This window comes from Apodemus sylvaticus, chromosome 7, assembly GCF_947179515.1.
Source record: "Apodemus sylvaticus chromosome 7, mApoSyl1.1, whole genome shotgun sequence".
NCBI classification, from domain to species: domain Eukaryota; kingdom Metazoa; phylum Chordata; class Mammalia; order Rodentia; family Muridae; genus Apodemus; species Apodemus sylvaticus.
The window spans coordinates 56,744,048-56,767,338 of record NC_067478.1 but is presented as its reverse complement, the minus strand read 5'-3'; the positions used below and the strand labels follow the sequence as shown (position 1 = coordinate 56,767,338).

Genomic DNA, 23,291 nt, shown 5'->3' with positions numbered 1-23,291 from the left:
GTTGTGTAGGCTTCTTGTATGTTTATGGGCATCTCTTTCTTTAGGTTAGGAAAGTTTTCATCTATAATTTTGTTGAAGATATTTACTTGCCCTTTAAGTTGGGAATCTTCACTCTCTTCTATACCTATTCTCCTTAGGTTTGGTCTTCTCATTGTGTCTTGGATTTCCTGGATGTTTTGGGTTAGGAGCTTTTTGCGTTGTTGTTGGCTGTTGTCAGTGTTTTCTTTTCTTTTTTTTTTTTTTTTTTGGATTTGGTTTTTTTCGAGACAGGGTTTCTCTATATAGCCCTGACTGTCCTGGAGCTCACTCTGTAGACCAGGGTGGCCTCGAACTCAGAAATCTACCTCCCTCTGCCTCCCAGAGTGCTGGGATTACAGGCGTGCGCCACCACCGCCTGGCTGTGTCAGTGTTTTCTACGGTACCTTCTGCATCTGAGATTCTCTCTCTCTTGTATTCTGTTGCTTATACTTGCATCTATGACTTCTGATCTCTTTCCTAGGTTTTCTAGCTCCAGGGTTGTCTCATTTTGTGATTTCTTTATTGTTTTTAGTTCCATTTTTAGAACCTGGATGGTTTTATGTCCTTTGCCTGTTTGATTGTGTTTTCCCATAATTCTTTAAGGGATTTTATGTTTCCCCTTTAAGGGCTTCTAGCTGTTTACCTGTGCTCTCCAGTATTTCTTTAAAGGAATTATTTATGTCCCTTTTAAAGTCTTCTATCATCATCATGAGAAGTGGTTTTAAAATCTTGCTTTTCCGGTGTGATGGTGTATATAGGACTTGCTATGGTGGAAGAATTGAGTTATGATGCCAAGTTACCTTAGTTTCTGTTTCTTATGGTCTTACACTTGCCTCCCACCATTTGGTTATCTCTAGTGCTACCTACCCTTGCTATATCTGACTGGAACCTGTCCTTCCTGTGATCCTGGTTGTGTCTGATCTCTTCAGAGTCAAGCTATCTCTGATTCTGGGATCCTGTGATCCTGAGATCCTGGATGTATCTGAGCTTCTGGGAGTCAAGCTGCCTCTGGGACCCTGAGATTCTGGTGTGATCAAGCTCTTGGGATCCTGTGATCCTGGGCATGTAAAAGCACCTGGGAATGGAGTTTCCTTTGGGTGTTGTGGGACTGGCTGTGGATTTTGCACCCAAGGTCTGCTCAGGGCCAAATTTTATTTTTAAGGTAGTATTTGATTCATGTATTTTATGAATCAGACAGTTTTAGACTCATTCCTCAAAGGAAACAATTATATATACAAATAATGTTTGAGTCTTCGCAACTTGTTTATTGAAAAAGCTTTATTTTTGTAATGCCATTATATGTATACATATTAATTGTTTACTAATAATTTCACTCAAGTTGAAGAAATAACATTTGAACTCCTGAGAATATGAAATCTTTGGAGAGTATTTCTTAATTTGCAGCTAACCATAATATTCTTTTTTCTGAATATACAGCCTGTATTATATGTAACCGTTTACCTGGGCTTTCACTTTAAGCCCCACTGCCAGAAATTAATTCAGTAGGTTTGTGGTAATCTGAGACTTCACATTTCTAAGTACATTCTCAGGTGATACAGGCGCTGTTGTGTGTAACTTCCCTTTTAGAAATAACTATAGTAACTCAGTCCTGACTTTCTATAGCTAAAAGTATAGTTAGTGACCTTTTCTGTTCTGTGCTGAGGGAGGCATTGTTTTAATTTAGGAGTCCTTATTTTCATTTTGCTGCTGGTAATCTCTGACACTTGTATTGAAATGTTTGACTTTAAACATGTAAACAGCAGCCTTTAGCTCAATTTTTGAAATTAATTTAAATCCTTTTAATCCCTTCCTATTTATGTAAGCATTCTAAGACTTAGAAATAGTATATTATTACTGCTAATCATTCATAATATAGTGGAAATATGTCATTAGCAGAAATACAAATTTGTTTTCAAGGCTTAAGATAAAAAATTTAATTCAGTGGTTTATTTATATAACAATGAGGTATTGGTCATGAATATGCTTAAGGAAATAGATGTCAGTAGAAAATATTAAAAAAAGACTTTCAGGCTGGGCGGTGGTGACGCATGCCTTTAATCCTTAGCACTTGGGAGGCAGAGGCAGGCAGATTTCTGAGTTCGAGGCCAGCCTGGTCTACAGAGTGAGTTCCAGGACGGAAAAACGCTGTCTCGAAAAAAACTAACAAAAAAATAAAAAGACTTTCAGAATACTAGGATTCTGTTTCCAGTACCCATGTGGCAGTTTACAACTTTCTGTAACTTCTGTTCCAGGGTACTCAGTGTCTTCTGGCCTCCACGGGCACTGTGACACAATGCACACACATTGGTGTACAGACATAAATATAGACAAGATGTTCATATACAATAAATAAAAATTTAAAAAAAAATACAAGGATATAGTCACATATGGTGGTACTTACTTTTAGTTCCAGCCACTCACAGGTCAAAGTGGGAGGCCTCTTTGGTCCATTTTTTGAGATCCCATTTTGAGAGGGAAGTGGAAGATTATAATGAATTAAATAGTAATGAGAATATTCTCATTGTGATATTTTATTTAAAAAGGAAACTTAAGTATAGATGTGAAATGTTTTTACAAATAAGTGTGACTTGCAGTCCAGTAAAAGTATTGTGATTAAAAATATATCATTTTTATCTTTTCAGCTTTCATAGTAACCGCCCAAGTAAAAGATATTGTATATTTAAGAAGCATTCAGAAAATCTCAGGTAAACAAGTGATTTTTGCAAAATCTTTTTGTTGAACAATGATTGTAGTTGTTTTTGTTTTTGGTTTTTTTTATTTTTTTATTTTTTTTTTTAATGTTATCTTTATTGAAGTAGAGTATCCATACTGTGTTGGTTACTTTTTCTGTTCTTATAAGTAACTGACACCCACCTTAAGGAAGGGTTTGCTGTTGCTCAGTTCTAGGGTACTGTGTTGTGGTTGGGAAGTCAGGTCACAGGAGATTGGGGTGCCTGGTGACATTTTGTCTGTTCTCAGGAAGCTCAGCTGGGTGAATACTGTCACTTTACTCACCTGTTTGTTGTTGTTGTTCTGTCCAAGACCCCCAGCCTGTGGGATGATATACCTACATTTGGAGTAGGTCTTCCCCACACCATTAACACAGAGGGGTTGGGGGGGAGGTAGGAGGTTTGTTTTTTAAATCCCTTCCATTAATAATCAAGATTAAACATATCTTGATAAATTTTAGTATGTTCAGTTATACATCAGTCATCATAGTATGTGTACATTTTTAGTACTTAAAAAAAATTCCATTTATTAATAACCATTCCCTTTTCCTCCCCCATCCCCTCCCTGGCCCATATCCAAGCAACTACAAATGTATATTCATATAGACTAACCCATTTTAGATGTTTTGTAAGTAAATTGATATTCTATGTGTTCCTTAGTCACTGCCTCTGATTCATACATGATGAATATTAATACTTATTTAAATTGATGAATAGTATTTTATTTTTTGTTAATTTTAATTTTGAGGTCAAAATAAATAATGTTGCTTTGAACATTTTTTTAATAAACATACATTTCTTTTTTGTGTAATTAAGATTAAATTTGCTGGGTTGAATTCTACCTCCCTGCTAAGCCTTTGGGAAACTGATAGACTAGTTTTCCTCATAGTGCCATTGTTTTACTCACTAGTAAAACATACTACTCACTAGTACTGAGTAAGAATTTCTGCATCTCTTTTAGCACCTGCTACTTATTCTTTATTATAGGCACTCTATACTTGATCTTAGCCATCAGGCTAGGAAGTCATATTATAGGCATTGTAACAGATATAAAATGCTTTGTCATTGTGGTTTGCTGTAACTTTTTAAGTTAAACTAATGCCAGTGTGTCAATTGGTTGCTTGTGACTAGATATTACAGGGTTGTGTTACTATCACTGTATGTCAGAGGTACGTCATGGTACTCATGGTACATTCATTGTATAGTAACAGTTGGGTCCCAGATGAAGTACATGACCATTGTAAAATGAGAACAAAAATAAAGCTTTTCCGTATCTGAATATTGCAGAAATCTTCTATGATTTGTAGGAATGTAAATAATGTTATAAAGTTTTTTTATTATGTATTATTGTGTGTGTTTGCATGTGCATACATGTGCCCCCATGCTACAGCACATATTTAGATTTCAGAGGACAACTTTCTGAAGTTGTTTCTCTCCTTCTCTTGTGGGTTCCAGGTGTTGAACATAGGTCAGCAGTTCTGCATAGCTAATGCTTGTACCTACAGAAACTTTCATCAGCCTTCTTCAGTTTTGAAGTACGTTTAAGCCACTACAATATATCACTATATAGTTTTTTCTTATTAAAATATTGAAGGAGGTAGGTGAATCAGCCACATAGCTTGGAACTGTGAGGTACTAATTAGTTAGGACTAATCTTGTAAGAACTTGAATTAATGCACTGAATATGGGATTTATTTCAAACCTAATTTTGACCCTTACAAGCTTTGTCTTTAGTAGACAAATTAAACTAGTTCTAGCTAAAGGGATGCTGATTATAGCATCTACTTTTCAATTTGTTATGAAATTTAGATGAGGTAATGAGATGTCTGAAACCAACTATACAAAGAGTTAGTTTTCTACTACTTGTATTGTGAAGTGCTTAACAGCAACTGTTTTAAGAAAACAGGGAATCAGAGACTAGTCGGAGCCTCAGAATCAGATGAAATGACATTAAAAAAGACTAGCCAAGAGGAAACTAATTTGGGAACTTTCAGTTTGTTTTATTAGTACAGCCTGTAGATGGAAATACATAGTATGTTAGAGTTTCAGGGAAGATAGTATGAGATAACCTATTTTACATCCAAAAAATTAGTACTTTATTATGTGTATGAATATTTTACCCTCATATATTTCATTTATGTACCATGTTTCATGCCTGGTGCTTGCAGATACCAGAAGATGGTGTCTGCTCCTTTGAAACTGGATGTTGTGAGCCTCCATCTGGGTGTTAGGTATTGAATCTACATCCTCCAGAAGAGCAACCCGTACTCTGCTGAGCTCTCTCTCCTACCAGTTTCATGTTTTTTTACTTTAAATTTTTTGTTTGTTTATTTTCCAAGACTGAGTTTCTCTGTGTAGTGATAGCTGTCCTGGAACTTGCTCTGAAGACCACACTGACCTCGAATTAAGATCCACCTGCCTCTGACTCTTGAGTGCTGGGATTAAAGGCTTGTGCTACCTAGTTTAGCTAATTTCCCATATTTATAAAATATTATGCTGGGGCTGGAGAGATGGGTCAGAGGTTATGAGCACTGACTGCTCTTACAGAGGTCCTGAGTTCAATTCCCAGCAACCACATGGTGGCTCACAACCACCGGTAAAGGAATCGGTGCCCTCTTCTTCTGTGTCTAAAGACAGTAACAGTATACTCATCATATATATCAAATAAATAATATCTTTTAAAAAATATATATATATAATGCTATGTTGAACTTCAAACATGCATATTTTGTTGTTAAACTGACAATAACAGTGCTTACATTGCATGATACATATCATATATATTCATATATATTTTTTACACTAAGGAAAATAATTTATTAAAGAGATTCTAAAGAATCCTACAGTCCCCTCCAAGAATTGCAGCCAGAACTGATAAGAGAAACAAAGTTATTTGGAACCAACTTTAGTTTGATATATTTAGTATTGTCTTGCTTTCTCTGTGCCTGAGTTTTCTTTACCTTTTTTTTCAACGTATGAACTTTCCCTATTAAATTCCCAAATGTAACATTTGAAACCTCTACACTTTGAAAATCAAGAAATTTGATTATAATTTTAAAATTTGTAATTATCACATATTTCATTTTAAGAACTGCTGCAATCAAGCTTTGGAAAAGAGTAGTTTATCCCCTGGTAGACAGCAGGGAGACTAGTTAAGGATGCTGCCATGTTTAGATGTTCAGGCGTGTATATTCCAGCATCTTACTAGCTATTTTATGTAATCCAACATTTAGTGAAGATAAGACCAGTTGTGATAAGGACCTTAACACATAGCATGCACGTAATCCGTCTCTTTTCTTTTTTGGGGGGGGGTTAGGTTGGAGGGGGTTCCGAGACAGGGTTTCTCTGTGTGGCCCTGACTATCCTGGAACTCACTCTGTAGACCAGGCTGGCCTCAAACTCACAAATCCACCGGCCTCTGCCTCCCAACTGCTGGGATTAAAGGCGTGCGCCACTACCACCTAGCCACATGTTCTGTCTTTGGAGCCTTTATATTGTTCTAATTTTTATCTTTGACTAAGTGAAAGCCTAGATTGTAAATTTCATTGGAATGTGAACTATACTTCTTTTTTCACCATTATATTCATAACACCTAGCAGTGTGGTATCTAAAGAGAGCCTTATTCAATATATATTGAAAAATGCTATATCATCATTTTTTTATTGCAGAGGTACATTGTGGCTTACCTACATTAATGCAAGCACATAGCAAAGCCAAGACTAATGTATGACTCCTAGCTTTTTTTCAACTGATACAAGGAGTGAATGTTCTTAAAACATTATTACTTTTTGGGGAGAAAGTACTGGGAATGAACTCAAGACTTTGAGTATTCTAGGTTGTGCTCTACCTCTAAGCTTTTCCTTTATCTTTGAATCATGAATAATTTATACACATAATTTGGACATGGCTGTGCCATTTTCAAACTTATATAGCAAAGTGGTAAGTTGAGACACACACAAAAAAAAAACCATGAAAAAATAGTATTAAACCTATGTATAATTTCATAAAAATAAAAACCTTTTATTTTATTTCTATTTTTTTAATAGGGGCATTTCTCTAGTGTGCCTTAATTGTGATTTCCTAACTGATGTTTCTGGCTTAGATAACATGGCTACACACTTAAGTCGACATGAAACTCATACTTGCCAAGTTCTAATAGAGAATGGTATGTATACATAACTGCTGTTTCACATATTTTATATTTAGCATTATTATTGAAAAGCCAAAATATGGGTTCTTTACTAAGTCAATTTATTTTACTAATCATTGTTCATATGCTTATGTAAATATGAAACTTTTCTTCTGATTTCAGTTTCTGTTTGTATCCCAACTTCTGAACGTCTTTCTGAGTAAGTGTAATATTTATTAAGTGAGTTTTTCTTTGGTAAATTTTAGCACGATTGCATTCTTAAGTATGCCATTAATAGAAGTGAAAAATACTGGTCTTGTTTTTACTTTTAAGCTGCTTGTTGAAATAGGGTCCTGCTCTCTGGAACTCATGACTTGGTGCAAGAGTCGTTGGAATTTCCTAAATTCAAAGTTCTGAGATATTACTTACACATAGGCAGTTACACAAGTCCATGATACCAGTGCTGATTTCAGCTTGCGCATGCGTCTAGATTCCTGTTCTGCCTTATCTTTGTGTCAGATTCTTTGTGTCTTAACATTCCTTTTTCCTCACCTCCATTTGTCTCTCTAAAAATAACTTTAATCACTGTGGTCTTTGCTTAAAATAATTTGTGTTTTCTCTGCTGTACTGGCCTCCAAAGTAATATATTCCAAATACTGTAGCTGTTTATCTTTTTGTTTGTTTTGTCTTCTGTCTTCATACCTTATGCTTTGTGTTTTTAGGCCAGATGGTTGTCTTTTTCCTCATTCGTTGTCTGTCATTGTGCTATTTTTCTTATTTTTCAGATGCAGAAGCAGCCCAGAGATTTCAAAACATGTCCAGGGTGTACCTGGACAGTGTCCCCTTCGATGGCCACAAGTGCTGCCTGTTCTCTCTTTCCCAGGAATGAGAATGAACTGACTGTGGGACCTGCTCTAGGTTCTGGCCTCCCATCAGGCAGAGGCTGATTTGGCCAGAAACAGCCTCAAGGCCCACCAAATAAGCATAGCTCCCATTGGTGGCTTTGACTCTTATTTCTTAAGCTTATGGGCAATTGTGAACAAGAAATGCCCATCAAATCAATGCTTTGATACCCAAATTAAGGTTTAGTCATTTTGGCTGCTGCTCTTAAATATTCTTCTAGCACAAAGGCAGTCTTTGACTTCTAGACATCCTGGTTGCTGGGAGATAATCTCTGTGTCTAGTTCTCAGACAACAGTTCTCATTGACTTGTTCTGAAATTGCAGTTATTTTTACTGTCATTCAATATATATTGTCCCATATTAACTATAATTTTAATAAAATTCTCAGATTATTTTATTTTTAAGTTTTAAATCTGATAACTTCATCTTTGCTCTCTGAATTATTGATGTCTGGTTTTTCTATTTTCTAAAACTTTAATGTTTCATTTTTGTCAAGAATCTCAAGAGTCCATGTAGTTTACCTGTTTGTAGCTTTTAGATTTAGTTGTAGCATAGGCCATTATGTCCTCTTCCTCGGTCTGTATTTGAGGACTGTTAATCTAAGTAATTGTGAATTTTAAGGTATAACAAACTGAGACTTGTTGGAGATACTAAAAACAAGTTTTAAATTAGCATTTGATTAATATATAAGCTCTACTGATCCATTAATATCATTTCTTTGGTTAAAAATAATATTAAATATACAGTGTAACCAATAATATTCCAGCATCTTCCTACTTACATATTAAACTTGTCACTTTTTTGTTAGCTACATTGAGTATAAATCAGTTATGTCAATATCTTACTTTAATAGATCTTTGTTTCAAAAAATATTTTCTAATGAATAGGTTTTTTTATAAAACTATATTTTATCCTGCAAGAAGGAGCATCGCTTAACTTCTGTGTGTGTCTGGTTGATTGACTTGTCTCCTGAGAATGCATCCATTTAGTACATTTGTGGTCTCCTCAGCCCAACTAAACAATAAAAAGCCTCTGTTCTTACAGCAATGACTCTTGGATTTTGGAGATGAAAAAAGTGCTTTTTATGATCTTAACAGTCAGATCAGCAGACTCTGATATAAAGTTATAGTTTAATCCTATGTTTCTTGCATCTTAAAAATATTTATTTACCCACCCATTATCAGAACTTCATTTCTGCGTTTGGAGCGTAGATAAAGCCATTTTCAGATGACCACTTCTTGTTTTATTGTGTCCCGTGCAATTATCCTGGAAAAAAGAGGTTGAATCTATTAGTGTTAAGCTTCTGAACAAAAATACTAACAGAAATTCTTGATGAACATTGAGAAACTAAATGCCCAGTTTGATACTATATATATATTCTAATAAAGGGTATCCTCTTATATACAAATAAAAGGTGACTGGCTCCTTATCTGTGCTGGTTAATTAATCTTCAAAATTTATACATGGTCTGGGGGAAAATATTTCAAGAGTCAAATAAATCAAGGAAATATAAGTTAAAATTAGCTTTGTGTAGTGGCACGTATTCTTAGTCCCAGCACTGGGGAGAAAAAGGCAAGTAGATCCCCCTGAGTTCAAGGCCATGTAGGGCTATATAATGACACCTTGTCTCAGAAAGACATGAAAGAAGAATATCTCCAATAAAAAATTTTTTTAAAAAAAAAAGACAGGAAAGAGAAAGGTAGGAGGATTCATTAATGTGACGTTTTTAATTCTATATGTAAATATGTTAGAGAATATTGACCTACCTATTTATTTCACATGAATTTCTAAATTTTTTTATTATTAAAATCTAATAAATTATGTAAAATCCTAGTATGTATTTATCATTTTTCTTAATTGGATCTAGAAAAGTAAATCATTTAAGTAGTTGGTTTAAGATTCCTAGAAAATGCTCCTGAATTGCATATAAGGTATAGTATATAATTAAATGCTAGCAAGTACATGTGTTCTCCCTTTTATAGAAAAAAATTATATCCTCATTATATTTATAAAATCAAAGTAGTACATAATAAAGGCAAGCCAGTTATTAGTTTATTCTGCCTCTTTAGGCACAAAGGATGCTCTTTTTGCAAGAGCATGGTTAACTTGGTATCCTTTTGAGACTATTATCATTTCTAGACTTTCCAACATATGTTTTAAATTTTCTTTAATATTTTTACTTTATAAAGATCTACTTCTTCCCTAATTGGCTTGCAGATTTGACACCTAGCTCCACATTAAACTTTCTCAGACCCTTCAACTGCTTCTGTGATGTAGTAGAGTGTAGGTATTGTGGTAGATTGTAGAGTTGGGAGTTCCTGCTTTTTTTCCTAGATGTGAGTGGCTCTGGGTAGGTTACCTGACGTCTCTACCCCGATTCCTCATCCTTACAATGTAAAGCACAGAAGAACCTGTCTACAAAGCTTGAGGGGATTACAGGGATTGCTTATGGTCTCATAGCACACAGGAGCCGGGATGAAAAGGACCGTATGGTTGTTACTGTTGTTAAGTCAGCATCCATGGTTTTACTGAAAATGAATCTTCCTGATTTTTAACCCATTTTTCATTCTAGCCCACTCATATTATTTCAAAAAACATTGCTGCTAATTCTCTTTTTTTAACCTGTATACAGAGTTAGTGTTGTAGAATGTTCGTCATAACATTAGACTTTGGTATTTAAGTGAATCACATTACATTTTGAGAAAATATTTATGAATGTTCTATGTTCATTTTAGATATTTAAATTTTATCACAATTTTCCACTAAATTATACTGCCTTGTACTGACTACTTTATGACCCATCTCATACTTTTATTGCACTTGTGATTTTGAGATCCTTCTGCAGCCTTACTCTTACTAACTTGGTATTTGACCAACTAGAGAGGCTTACTGCTCCTTTCTTTATCTTTGAAATATGAGATCCTAGTGATCTTAATCTTCCACACTGAAAATCTGTTTATCTGCATCATCTTGATAGATGATGCTATGAAAGGATTGCATGGTTGAAATAAAGTAGACAGACATAAGCATAGATCCTAATTAAATACTCTGTAGCGTCAGTAAAATTTAACCCTTGCTAAGCCTCAAGTTTCTAGTCACTAAAAGAAACATAGTAATTCTTTATAGGGCAGCTATAAACAAGTAGAAACCATGTATGGAAATCAGTGGCTCTGTTTCTAACTCAAATAATTTACTTTAACATTTAAACTATTTTGCACTGGAGAAACTAGACACTTAGTAAATATACATTATTGCCACTGCTACCTCTGCTGCTGCTGTTTTTGCTTCTGCTCCTACTGCTGCCTCAGCTGTTACTGCTGCTGCTGTTGTTATTTCTTGATGACAGGAGACCCTGCTGACTGGATATCTGTGGAATCTCATGGCTAAGAGTTTTAGTGACAGTCTATCTGTACTGTAGTTATAGTTTTGACTTACAGTTCAGTCTTGCAATATATTCTTCTCAACTATTGGATAATTGACATCACCGTGCTTTAATTAAATATTGTGCAGTTTTCTAACACCAGAATTGAGTATGATTCTGTCTGCTTTGTCTGAAGACTATAGAACATCTCTGCCATATTGAAAACTAGTATAGAACCCTCTCTGCTTAGAAGGATTAGCCCCTTTGAGCTAACATTTTCTTCCTTAAAGATAACCTTTTGTTGTTGTTGTTGTTTGTTTGTTTGTTTGTTTGTTTGTTTGTTTTTCGAGACAAGGTTTCTCCGTGGAGTCCTGGCTGTCCTGGAACTCTCTGTAGACCAGGCTGGCCTCGAACTCAGAAATCCGCCTGCCTCTGCCTCCGAAGTGCTAGGACTACAGGTGTGCGCCACCACACCCGGCTAAAGATAACTTTTTTATTAATTGAAATCAAAAATCCATAGCTGCTTAGCCAACCCAATTTAATGAATATGTAATTGTACTGGTTAGCAGTATCTTTATTCTTCTATATAATGCAGAAGTAATCTTGAAAACGTAGTACATGTCTCTCCAGTTTTAGGTCCTATTGAACTCAGCCATGAGATTGCTGTTATTCCCCCTTTTCTCTGTCTCCTCTTCCTGTGTTCTCTATTATGCCTGTATAGACTCACTGTATAAAACACAACTGAAGTCAGTTATTGTTTTATTTTCTGAGATGTTTGTTCATGCTGAAAAATTGAGAATAGAAAGATCATTCTCATCTAGTATGATAGTGCATCCCTTTAATCCTAGCACTCAGGAGACAGGCAGAGTTTGAGTTTGAGGCCAGCTTGGTCTAGTTCTAGCAATCCACGACTACATAGTGAGAGTCTTTCTCAAAAAAGGAAAAAGGAAGAAAGGAAGTCTCTTAGCTTCTTCAGGGCAGAAGAATCCATGGTAAATATATTATCTATAGCTCAAGCTTGTAAAGAGAGTCTAGTTCATTGAATAAAACATCCTATAAAATACCTTTTTAAAATAGCTTTCAGTAATTACTTAGTTTTGAGTGTGAGTACTAAGTCTGTGCTAAGTAGAAACCCCACTGTTTCACTGCTGGTTGAAAGTTGTCTTTGTTTTATAGAGTTAAAAGTGATGTAAAATGCATTTATAGATACAAGTATGTTTATTATTCTTTATTAACTCCTTGAATTTAAAGACTACTAGAGAGAAATGAAAATCAAAAATTGAGTTTCCTTGAATTCCCCATCTAATTTAACAATCACTGAGTACTGATTTTTATGCTGAGCCATCAGTGGTACTCAGTAGCTGTTTCATGGTCTGGTGCAGGTAACTTCCTGTATACTCATGACACTGGTGCTAATTCCCCACCTTCTATACCCAAGTCTGCCAGGAATTGGAATTGTAAACATTACTGAAGGGTATCATCTGTGTCCCCATGGTAGTATAGTAAAACGGGCCAGAGCAGTAAAACAGATAGTCAAAATGTAACCAGGTTCCTCACAGGGAAACATAATCAACTGATTTCATACGGTTTTTGTATAATACAACATCAAAAGGAATCCAAAGTGAAATGCCGCTTTTTTATACCAATGTCAACTAAATCTGTAATCATCATTTTTCATGTGTGCATATAGTAAGTAAACTTTTGGTGGAGGCAAAATTTTTTTTTTTTTTACATTTGGAAAAATTTTAAAAAAGCATAGTATGTAAGGAGCTAGTTCATTATTTCTTGGTAATTTCTGACCTCAGTTGGAGGACAGTTTCTGGACTTGGTTATAATCCAAGTTGTAGAGTCTAAATGTCATATTCATTTCATATCCCTGTTAGTATGGGGTAAGAAGAAAACTAGGCTGATGTGTGACACATTTGTTTGCGGCTCTATCCTGTGAACCTCTGTATGGTATATGAGATACAGGGGATCTTCTTTCTAGATCACAAGCCAAATCTTCAGGAACTCAAGCAGTGTTTTCTTATCAAAGTAGATGCATTACGTATAGGTTTTGTGGGAAATTTCATTTCACAGGTATGAAATGTACTTGAAGCTAAAATTCTGTCAGCTTAGACTTCTTCCATGACTTCCTGTAATAAGCAGGGAAGAGTGAGAGACCAAGTGAGATGGAAAGATAAATTAATGTCATTGTAGTTCATCCGTTTAAGGCAATCTACTGGTTTCTTCCATTGATTTTGACTGATCTTCTCTAAGACTAGCCTAGTATAAAATGATATTCATTCTCAACATGAGGGTTTGATTTGATCATCTAAAGCTAGATGATCCATTGATGAGGGCATTCTTTCAGCCTTCTGGTACATTATAAATGTCAAATCAAGAGTGGGATTCCATAAGCTGTTTGTCTGTGTGTAGCTATTGGTGGTCTGATTTTTGCACACATTTTGTTTTGTTTGTTCCTTATCTCTCACTTTAAAAAAATATCAAGAATGATATTTTTACTTCTCAACATATATTTATTTCTGTGCTCGAGGTCAAACCTCGAATTTGGAACATGCTAGCTACTTCTCCAGCTGTTTTCCTAGCCAAGTAGTAGAGCCATATCCCTACCACTGAGCTTCCAGCCCAGCACATGTTAAAGATAGCGAACTACCACTATTGACCGTGTTCCCAGCCTACTGGTTAGTCCAGGTGATGGTCTAGCTGTAGATAATCAGAGCAAACCCTCACGTTGAAAATAAATAGATCGTTTCATACTAGAGAAAATAAGGGAAAATTAGGGAAGATCAATCAAAATTAATGCCTAATATGTTTTAGTTGTGGTGAAAGCATGGTAGAAGTAAAGATGATCAGGTGCTAAAAGTGGCCAGTGTTGTACAGTCTCAAGTTCTCAGCCAGAAAGTTGATTTCAGATTCTCTCCATGGTAATAATAATAGGTAACATTTATTGATCATATTAAGTATGCCAGGTACACTTTTAAAATAGTTTATATTTATTCTTTCTCGGGAATTGTTTTGTGCTCTTATTATCCTGAGCTTATGGAAATGTGGGATATAGTAAACCAAATAGTTTGCAATAGGTCATGATAAGTAGATAATAGGTCAGGTTAAGTATATAATATCAATTTTAGTTTTGACTATCTGCCTTCAGAAGTAGAAGTGCTAAGTATTGTTGTTTCTTTGGTTGTATCTATGATTCCAGGTGCAATTCTTGCCTTGGTTGATTAGCCAAGGACTTGGATAAGACCCAGCTTCTCTTTCAACAGAAGGGCAAGTGATAAGTGACACATTTATAGCGCTGGGACAGTAATGCAATACCCTCCTCCCCCTGTGTAGGGTATCAGTTCTGATAAATGGCAACAAGACAGAAAAATATCTAGAATGATATTTCTGTTCCTTAACATGTATTTCTTTCTGTGCAAAACATAGCAGAGTCATATGAATTATTTGTTTAGCAAGATTAACCTGACAGTCACACTCATGTTTTAGGGTCAAAAACATTTTGAGGCAAGAAATTTTCTTTTGTCCTGACAAGGTACTAAGAGAGCCAGCCTAATTAGCATGAAAAGGGACTGTTAAGAAATAGTACAGTTGGAATGTACTGTGCAGGCCATGTGCTTAACCTGCTTCTGTGGCTTCAGGTTCTCTCATCTGTTAGACGAGAGGGCAGTTGTATGATGAAATCTTTGGACTCAAATGTAGTTCTGAGTTTAATTATCAGCTGATTGAAAAACTAAGAAAAATGGGAGCATCTTGTTCTAGGTGTTGATTCTGAAGTTACCTGGATAGAAACAATGCAGGGAGTGGTTGATACCTACACGTGGATGTTCTGCAGCCTCCTCTTCCCTGTGCTCAAAACTGAATTTGCCCTCTATAGAAATCCTTCATACCCTCTGAGTTTCTTGTTTTAGTTAATGCCTGACATTGTTTTGACTTGTCCAGGCTGACTTTTATGGTGGGTTGTGTTTCTTTCTCCTCATATAGCTTTGTCTGGTAGGCTTAAATTCTCTTGTTCCCAATTTATTTGTTATGTTCTAAACTTTTAGGTTTAGTATGGCCATTTAACTCCCATGGTCTTCCTTGGAGTGAGTGGCCGCTGCCATCTCTTTGATTGTGTCTTTTGACTGCTGTTTTATGGATGTGCTTCTGCTCTTACGTTTCTGTGAGATGAGTCTGTAATGTTTCAGTAATGTCAATGCTACCTTGTTTCATGGTATTTTTATTTAATTTTTTTATCTTTTGGGTTAGTCTTTTCTTTGCTAACTCCTATTCCTCCTAAAGAGCCAAGATTCATTGTGCACTCTGCTGTCTCTTTGTTGTCTCCTGATCATAGTGGCTCATGCCTTTAAGAAGCCATTGTACCATAGAGATGTTTCTTTCCTAAATATTTATTTCAATAAGTTTCTTTGACAATGATCTCCTCAAGAAGAGAGATTGTTTGATTCTTGGGTCTAGCACACAGGTTCATGCACACTATGGTAAATGCCTAGTAAGGCATCTAGTCCATGCATCAATCTGCTCACACATCGTAGAGAAAATGGTCAGAAAGATATTCTTGTGTTTCACTGTTCTTTCATAGTCTGATGCTGTCCTTTGTAGTCCTATCTGAAATGGTTCACGTTACTACTTTTGTGTATTACTTTTTTTCTTCTAACTTGCTTGGAATCTGAGTTCAGTTCCTCACGCTTGAGCAGAAGCACCTTACCCACTGAGCCATCTCCACAGCCCTCTTTTAACAAAAAGCCTTCCATTGAAATTTACATTTGTAAACTAGAATGTGTGACACTTAAAATGAACCTGAGTGTTTTTGTCCTTGTGGGTCCTTTCCTTGCCTCATAGCATGTGTATAATATGAAATAACTCTCAGAAGAGCACGCTACTATAATTGAACCACAGTGTTCATATCATGTGTAGCCTTGTGTTGAGCAGATGATCTGCAAAAAATGATCCATTCATTTCATTTAAACTATAGAGAAAAGAGGATTAGCTCTTGTTTTTTAATTACTTATTTTCTGTATATGAGTACACTAGCTGTCTTCAGTGTACTGTAATCAGATCCCATTATAGATGGTTGCAAGCCACCACTATGTGATTGCTGGGAATTGAACTCAGAACCTCTGGAAGAACAGCCAATGCTCTTAACCGCTGAGCCATCTCTCCAGCCCTAACTTAAAGAATCTATCAGAGATCTATTTCCATGCGGAAATAGTAATAAAAATTACTTGTTATCAAATCATGTTGAAATTAAAATTAATGTTCTTTGTAATGAGATCTTCATGCTTGTTTAGAATAGTACACTACATTCTGTAAAAAGCATAGTATACACTCAGTTGAGCCATGTAATTGGCTAGTAGCAGGTCATTAGGTCAGAACTTTGAGCTTAGGAAAGTGACTACATCTCAAATTATAACTATTTCAGCAAGTATCTTTAATATACTTATTTTAGGTAACAATTCTTTTTCTTTTCCATAAGTATGAGTGATATATTAGTATATGTATTTAAGTTTATGAATCTTAATGTATGCTTTGTTATAAAATCATAGTATACTTTTCATTGATAAGTTTATAATTATGGAATTTACAGTATACATTTCTAATTTATTTTAGAGTTGTTTTCCTGAATTCTAATGATAATTGCATTTTTATCCTATAAAGAAACTACTAGTATGGTAAATGCACAAAGCAGGATTGAGATATAAGCCTCAGAGCTAGTTGTTTTAATAACTTCTTAGTCTCTTGGCTAGTAAAATGAATAGTAAAAGTTTTACCAGCCGTGTTTTGCTGAGGTATTGAGAGGATTCACTTTGGCCCAGTGAAATGTTGTAGACATGTCAAGGTGATTAACAATTGTGCTTGCTAGGATTTCTTATATTAGAATAGAATGGAAAAAATCTTAATATTTTAAAACACTTGCTTGTTACAACAGCATGTTGCCGTTTGTTTCAGGCTAAATTTAAGATGTTTAAATGCTTAGAAATGAAAGTCTTACAATAAATTTCAAAACTTAATAGAAGTTTTTACTTTTTTAGGCAACTGTTTTCTTATTTATATGTAGTCTTAAAGTTTTTACATTTTTCCTATGTACTTCATTAAAGCAATGATGTTATACTGAATAATTTACATATATATATATCGTTATGCAGTTAAAAAATCTTGACCCCCCCCAAAAGAAATAGAAATTAAAGTGTTTTCAGTTTCTTTGTGCAAATTTTAGTTTTTCAGTTTTAACCTAATTGTAAATTAATTGTAGTATACTTCTAGCATGGTGGTTCAACAAAAATTATCCATTTTTTTTACACTTTTATCTGATAAATACAATATAGTTAATTTCTATAATTTGCTAATATCTAAAAAAGCATTAACAATTATAGCTTTCTCTCCTTTTGGTGGTAGCATTATGGATTAATATTAAGTACAGAATTTTCTGTATGTGAAACAGATACTTTAGCACTTAGCTATAACCATCTGTATATATCCTGATTTTAAACTGTATTCTTACAAAGGAGGAGGGTATATGCTAATACTCCACATTTCATTGACTGATCATGGAAAAGGCCACTAGGCCTTCATTTTTGTGCATGAAATTTGTTTTAATAGCTTTATGTTAAATGTTAGTGTTTATATGTAACTATTTAGTCTTTATAAAATTACAACTCACATAACTCTTCCTAATGTATTTCAGGCCATGTTACCTCCATATGCATCTTAAAATCAAACTTAGTTTTTTAGTCATCAAGAATTTCTGATACAAAAGTCCTTTTGTCATTTAAATTTTTGCTTTTATATTTCATTGGTTTTTTTAAAAAGATATGGAGATGCTTTGTATCTGTTAAAATTACAAAATTTTTTAGTAGTCAAGAATTTTTAAAATGTGTTTTGAATGGTGGTTTTTATGAGGATTTGCCCTGAAAATTCTTTTTTTTCCTTTTTTTAAAATGCCTTCAGAATAATTATTGTATGTATATTGCAATAGGTTTGTCACATTTGAGTTTTGCAATAAATCAAAGTCATCTCTTACTTTTTATGCCCTAAGATCAGTAAAATCTAGTGTAAGTTGTACATAGAGATCTTTTGGGTTGCTTTCCATTCTTAAAGTGTTTAATGAATATGTTTTTTTCTTTCATTTTGTAACTAACTTTGCACAGAGGCAGTTTCTTAAATTTTTTTTTCTTAGACAGGAAAGGAATACATGCTTTTTTTTTTCTTCTGGGGATTTCACCAGGGCGCCTCACACATACTTGGCAAGCACACAGTCCCTGAGCCAGAGTCCTGTCCTCAAGTACAGCCCTTTAGCACAGCCATCTGCCTGTTGTTTGTTCTCAGTATTTTACGTTTACATTAAGTCTTACAGCATCAGTCAGTTCTACTAGAGACCATACAGTGCTTTAGATTTACATTTTAATTAAGCATGCCAAAAAACTATTTCATATTTCTTAACTGTATAATATAAAATAATCAATACTTATTTTGTTTTTAAGAGTAAAAACTGAAGCTCCCACTAAGGGACAAGAACCTGTGTCTAAGGTAAAGTTTGTTTTATTTTATAACTTCATAATTTTTTTCATTTGATAGAATTGTTACCACAATTTTTCCAAAATTTCAATTTTAATTGAATGTCAGTAACAATTATTGCTGTTTGTAGTATGAAAATAATTGAGACTAAAATGTCTCATTTAAAGTAAAACTGTTAGGTGTTTTTATTTTGATAAAGAGATCATATATTTTGATTTGTCTATTGCTTAGGTAAACTGTTGAGTGATGGTAAATTTGTGAGTTAAATTCCAACTTCAGTAAAACCTCAGGCACTTAACACAGTAGAAATTAGTACTTCCACTTACCCTAATATTTTAGGACATTTAAGTCGGCAAAGAATATAGTTTGTGTGTGTGTGTGTGTGTGTGTGTGTGTGTGTGTGTGTGTGTGTGTGTTCAGTATGAATAGAAGGCTAGGATCACCATGTAAACATCACTTGCTAGACAGTCTGGTAGGTCTTCCTGATCATCTAGAACTAGCCTTCCTTTGCTTTTTTGGTGGTTTGTTTTTAATCCTTTCATTTTCTGGCCACTTAGAATGAAAAGAGTTAGACTGAATATTTGTTTTAACACCTTTTTTTTTTTTAACCATAGAAAGTGTTCTTTGGTTTAAAAGATTTTTAGCTGCAAATATATGTCTTTATTGGATGTTGCATTTTTGGATTGGTTTCTTCTTGAATGAGTTTCATTTGTTGTGGTTTTTGGGAAATCTGTCCATTTTTACCTAAGGTGCTGAATTATGTTGAATATAGTGTTGCTTGTGGTGCTTCTGTCTGTCCTTTTAGATACCTGTGGGGTGTACAGTGATGGCTCTTCTGCTCCTCTTGATAGTTAGTGACAGGGTATTTCCCCTTCCCCCCATTGTTCTCAATTTACATTTTTATACTCAATAAATACTGAAAATGTAATTTTGTGCTTTAGGTGGTTTATCTTTTAGAGTTAATTGAAAAATGTAAAAATTGATTTTTTGTTTTTATTTTACTATTTTTAAAACTTTTTATTTCTTTTAAAACCTTTTTGTTTTACCTCTTTGATTTAAAGATCTTTCATTATATCTCATGTTATACAGCTTTTTGTTATTGTTTTTATTTTAAAATGTTTTCATTTTGGAAGATATTTTGTTGAATATAGATTTCTGGGTGGAGAGTTATTATTTTCTTCAGTTGTTTAAAGTTCTTGACAAGATGTCTGATCATTTCCTATTTCTACTTTGACATTTTTCTTGGGTTTTCCGTCATGATTTTATCTTCATGTGTTACCTGTTAGAACTTGATGTGACTAAGTTAGATGCTTTTGCTTGTTTACATGCTGATCTGTTGGTGTCTTCAGTAATATTTTATATTTGTGATAATTGATATTTTTCAACTGCCTCTTATCTGCTAGCTTTCAGTTTTATATCTATTTAAAGCAACTTGATGGTTTCCCTTTTAAGCCTTGTGCTGGTTTCCAGTACCCAACTCATTCATTCCTCTAATTTTCATTATCTTTGTTTTTCAGTTTGGATATTCTCTGTGTCCTGACCACCAAATTGTGCAACTGGGTTTTCAGTTGTTCCAGTATACTGGCAAGCCCATCAATGAATACATGTTTACTATTTAAAGCTCTGATTATCACTTAGGATTCACTACTGAAATTTACATTCTGCCCATCCATGCTGCTCTTTTTGTTTTCAGCTAAAGCATTTAACCAATTAATTGTAGTAATTTAAACTTTTTGGGTTGGAGAGATGGCTCAGCTCTTTTTTTTTTTTTTTTTTTTTTTTTTTGGTTTTGTTGAGACAGGGTTTCTCTGTGTAGCCCTGGCTGTCCTGGAACTCACTCTGTAGATCAGGCTGGCCTCAAACTCCACCTGCCTCTGCCTCTGCCTCCCAGAGTGCTGGGATTACAGGCATGTGCCACCACCACCCAGCTGGCTCAGCTCTTCTTAAGAGCTGCTCTTGAAGAGGACTGAGGTTCAATTCCCAGCAGCCACATGTTGTCTTATAACCATCTTTAACTCCAGTTTAAGCGCATCTGATATCTTCTTCCTGCCTCCATGGATACTAGGCATGAACATGGTACACAGACATACAATCAGGCAAAACACCCATACACATAAATAAGGGGTGGGTGGGTAGAGAGATGGCTCAGCACTTAAAGACACTTAATTGTTCTTGTAGAGGACCTGGGTTTGGGTCACAGCACCCACCTGGCAGCTCACAACTATCTGTAACTCTAGTTCCAGGTATGCAACCCCCTTTTCTGACCTCTGTGAATAACACACATGCATGTGGTACACATCCATACATGCAGGCAAAAATATTTATGCATATAAATAATAAATCTTGAATTAATATATTTTTCTGTCTGGAAGTACTTGGGATATAGCTCAGCTGAGAGTGTTTGTCAGGCATGCATGAGATTTGTAGTTCAAACCCCAGCAGCTACATAAAGAGCCAGTTGTGGTAGCACACACTTCAAATCTCATCATGAGGTAGGCAGAGACAGGTGGATCCCTGGGTCTTGATTTGAGCCGCATCAGTAAACTCCAGGTCCCAAAGAAAGATCTTGTTTCAAAAAATAAGGTAGACAACATTTAAGGAAAATATTTTATGCTGACTCTGGCCTCCACACACATGCTCATATCTATACCTCCATCCATGAACGTGCACAGGCACAAAAGTAAAATTTGTCCCTTTGATAATTCCTGAATCTGGATTGTGCTGAGTCTAGTTCTTTGTCATCTAACAGTATGCATCCTGCCTTCCTTGCTTTTCAATTGAATATTTGGTTGGATGACATTATATGTAGGACTGAAGGGAACAGTATGTGTAATGCAAATCTTTTTCTGTGTTAGGCCATTCGTATTGTGCTTGGGTCTGTCTAGTCAGGAACTGAATTCAATTTGAGTTCTATCATTGCTAATGAGAACTCCTGAGAGAAACAGGGCTGGTCTTTCTATGGGACTCCGGGTTTGCTTGTGAAGCTCAAATCCAATACCAATAGCATCTCCCCTCAATTCTTTCCTGTTAACATTCATATTTAACTAGAATAAATCATCAAATGTATTTATTTGATTTACCTGCTTTTTGTGTAAAGGAAGCCACTTTTTAAATATACAAATTAGATTTCTTAAGTATGCTTAAATATTATATGCATATCAAACCTTTTGTTACGTTTTATTTTATTTGTGTGTGTTTGTGTTTGTGTCTGTGTGCACCTGTGTGTGCAGGTACCCACAGAGGCCAGAGGCAGCATTCAATACCCTGGATGTAGTTGTAAGCATTTAAGAGCCACATACTGTGCGTGCTGGCTCAGAGCTCCAGTCCTCTGTAAGAGCAGCAAGCACTGGTGACTACTGAGCATTCTCTCCCGTTCCTCTTGTTCCTACTTTTTTATGGTATATTTGGACACTGTGACTGACTGTTACCATAACTAAAATTTTTCTTATTTAGACCACCTCCTCTGTCTTCTGTTCCCCTATACCCATCATTCCACAGGAATAGAATTAGAGTAAGCCAAATGAGGCCCTTACATCTGGGCCACAAGTGAAGAGGTGAAGTCTCAAAATTTTAATAAGTAAATTTAGTACTACTTTAACTCACTATTTTAAAGCATCACAATAAATACAGAACAATTCACGATGAGCATAATCTGAAAATTTTAAAGACTGAATCTTGTTTGCTTCTTATATTTCCTGCCTTTGTGGGGCAGATAACGAAAGAGACCCACTTGGATTTGACATTTTCCTCTTATGTTTCTTGTTCAGTCATGAAAGAAGCTGACAGGTTCTCATTGATCATAGTTTCAGTCTGCAGTAGTGTTATGCAAACAGAAACATTCATTTAATTACAAATCTTTGTTGAGTTTTAATAGTAAGTGGATAGTAGTTATGTAATATAAATGTAATTTTATTTATTAATATAATTGATCTGTTACAAATGAAAGTTGACAAAATGTTAAATAATTTTTGAAAAGTTATTTTTTTACTAGGAAAATTGACAGTTTCTTTATTTAAAGCAGTATTTGTAGCCATATGTGAGATGGTTCAAAGCAGGCACAGTGTTCAGCCGTCCCTCCAGCCCGGCATTCCCACTCTTAATGTGATACAAGAAAATCTTTCTCCATCTGGGGTTTCCTCTGCTATAAATTGATAGTTTTCTGGGTCTCGTTTATTTCTTGGTTACTTCTAACCTATGGTCTCTTTCATCATGTCCCAGAGTTACTGAGATTTTTGATAAAGCTTGGGGGGTTTTTTTGTTTGTTTTCTCTTTTAATGATATATGAATGCATTATATCCTCAGCCTTTTACTCCATCCCTACTGTTCTGTTCCCCGCTTCATCTAGTCTGGCTGTGATAAGTTGCATTGTACTTCTTATTTTATTATATCTTTCATTTCTACAGTTTCCTTGCTTTTTAACCTTTCTTGTGTTTCCGAGTTGTGGCTTATGTGTCCGTTAAGATGGATATCTTTCCAAGTTCACTTAGAAGTAGGCAGCTTTTTCTCTGTGGCTCAGTCTATAGTACTACTCCAAGAATAAACAAATCGTCTCAATAGGCATCAAAACAGGACATGGAAATAGAATTTAAATCAAAGCCAATGACTATCCCACCAGTAACTAATAGAAAATAAAATGG

General features: G+C 35.0%; 1 protein-coding gene across 9 annotated transcripts in view; it reads left to right on the top strand.

The window, feature by feature from the left end:
- Znf280d (zinc finger protein 280D) overlaps positions 1 to 23,291 on the top strand; it is an 80,123-nt gene that overhangs the window by 49,356 nt on the left and 7,476 nt on the right. For 4 of the 9 annotated variants that reach the window (XM_052187841.1, XM_052187839.1, XM_052187840.1 and 1 more), the window contains 4 exons: positions 2,661 to 2,723; positions 6,794 to 6,912; positions 7,060 to 7,096; positions 18,621 to 18,666. In XM_052187841.1, coding sequence (XP_052043801.1) covers positions 2,661 to 2,723; positions 6,794 to 6,912; positions 7,060 to 7,096; positions 18,621 to 18,666 — 265 coding nt within the window. Of the gene's footprint in view, positions 1 to 2,660; positions 2,724 to 6,793; positions 6,913 to 7,059; positions 7,097 to 7,661; positions 9,495 to 18,620; positions 18,667 to 20,171; positions 20,380 to 23,291 lie in introns of those variants that run through there. The other 5 variants (XM_052187843.1, XM_052187844.1, XM_052187842.1 and 2 more) reach the window with 5 other exon arrangements.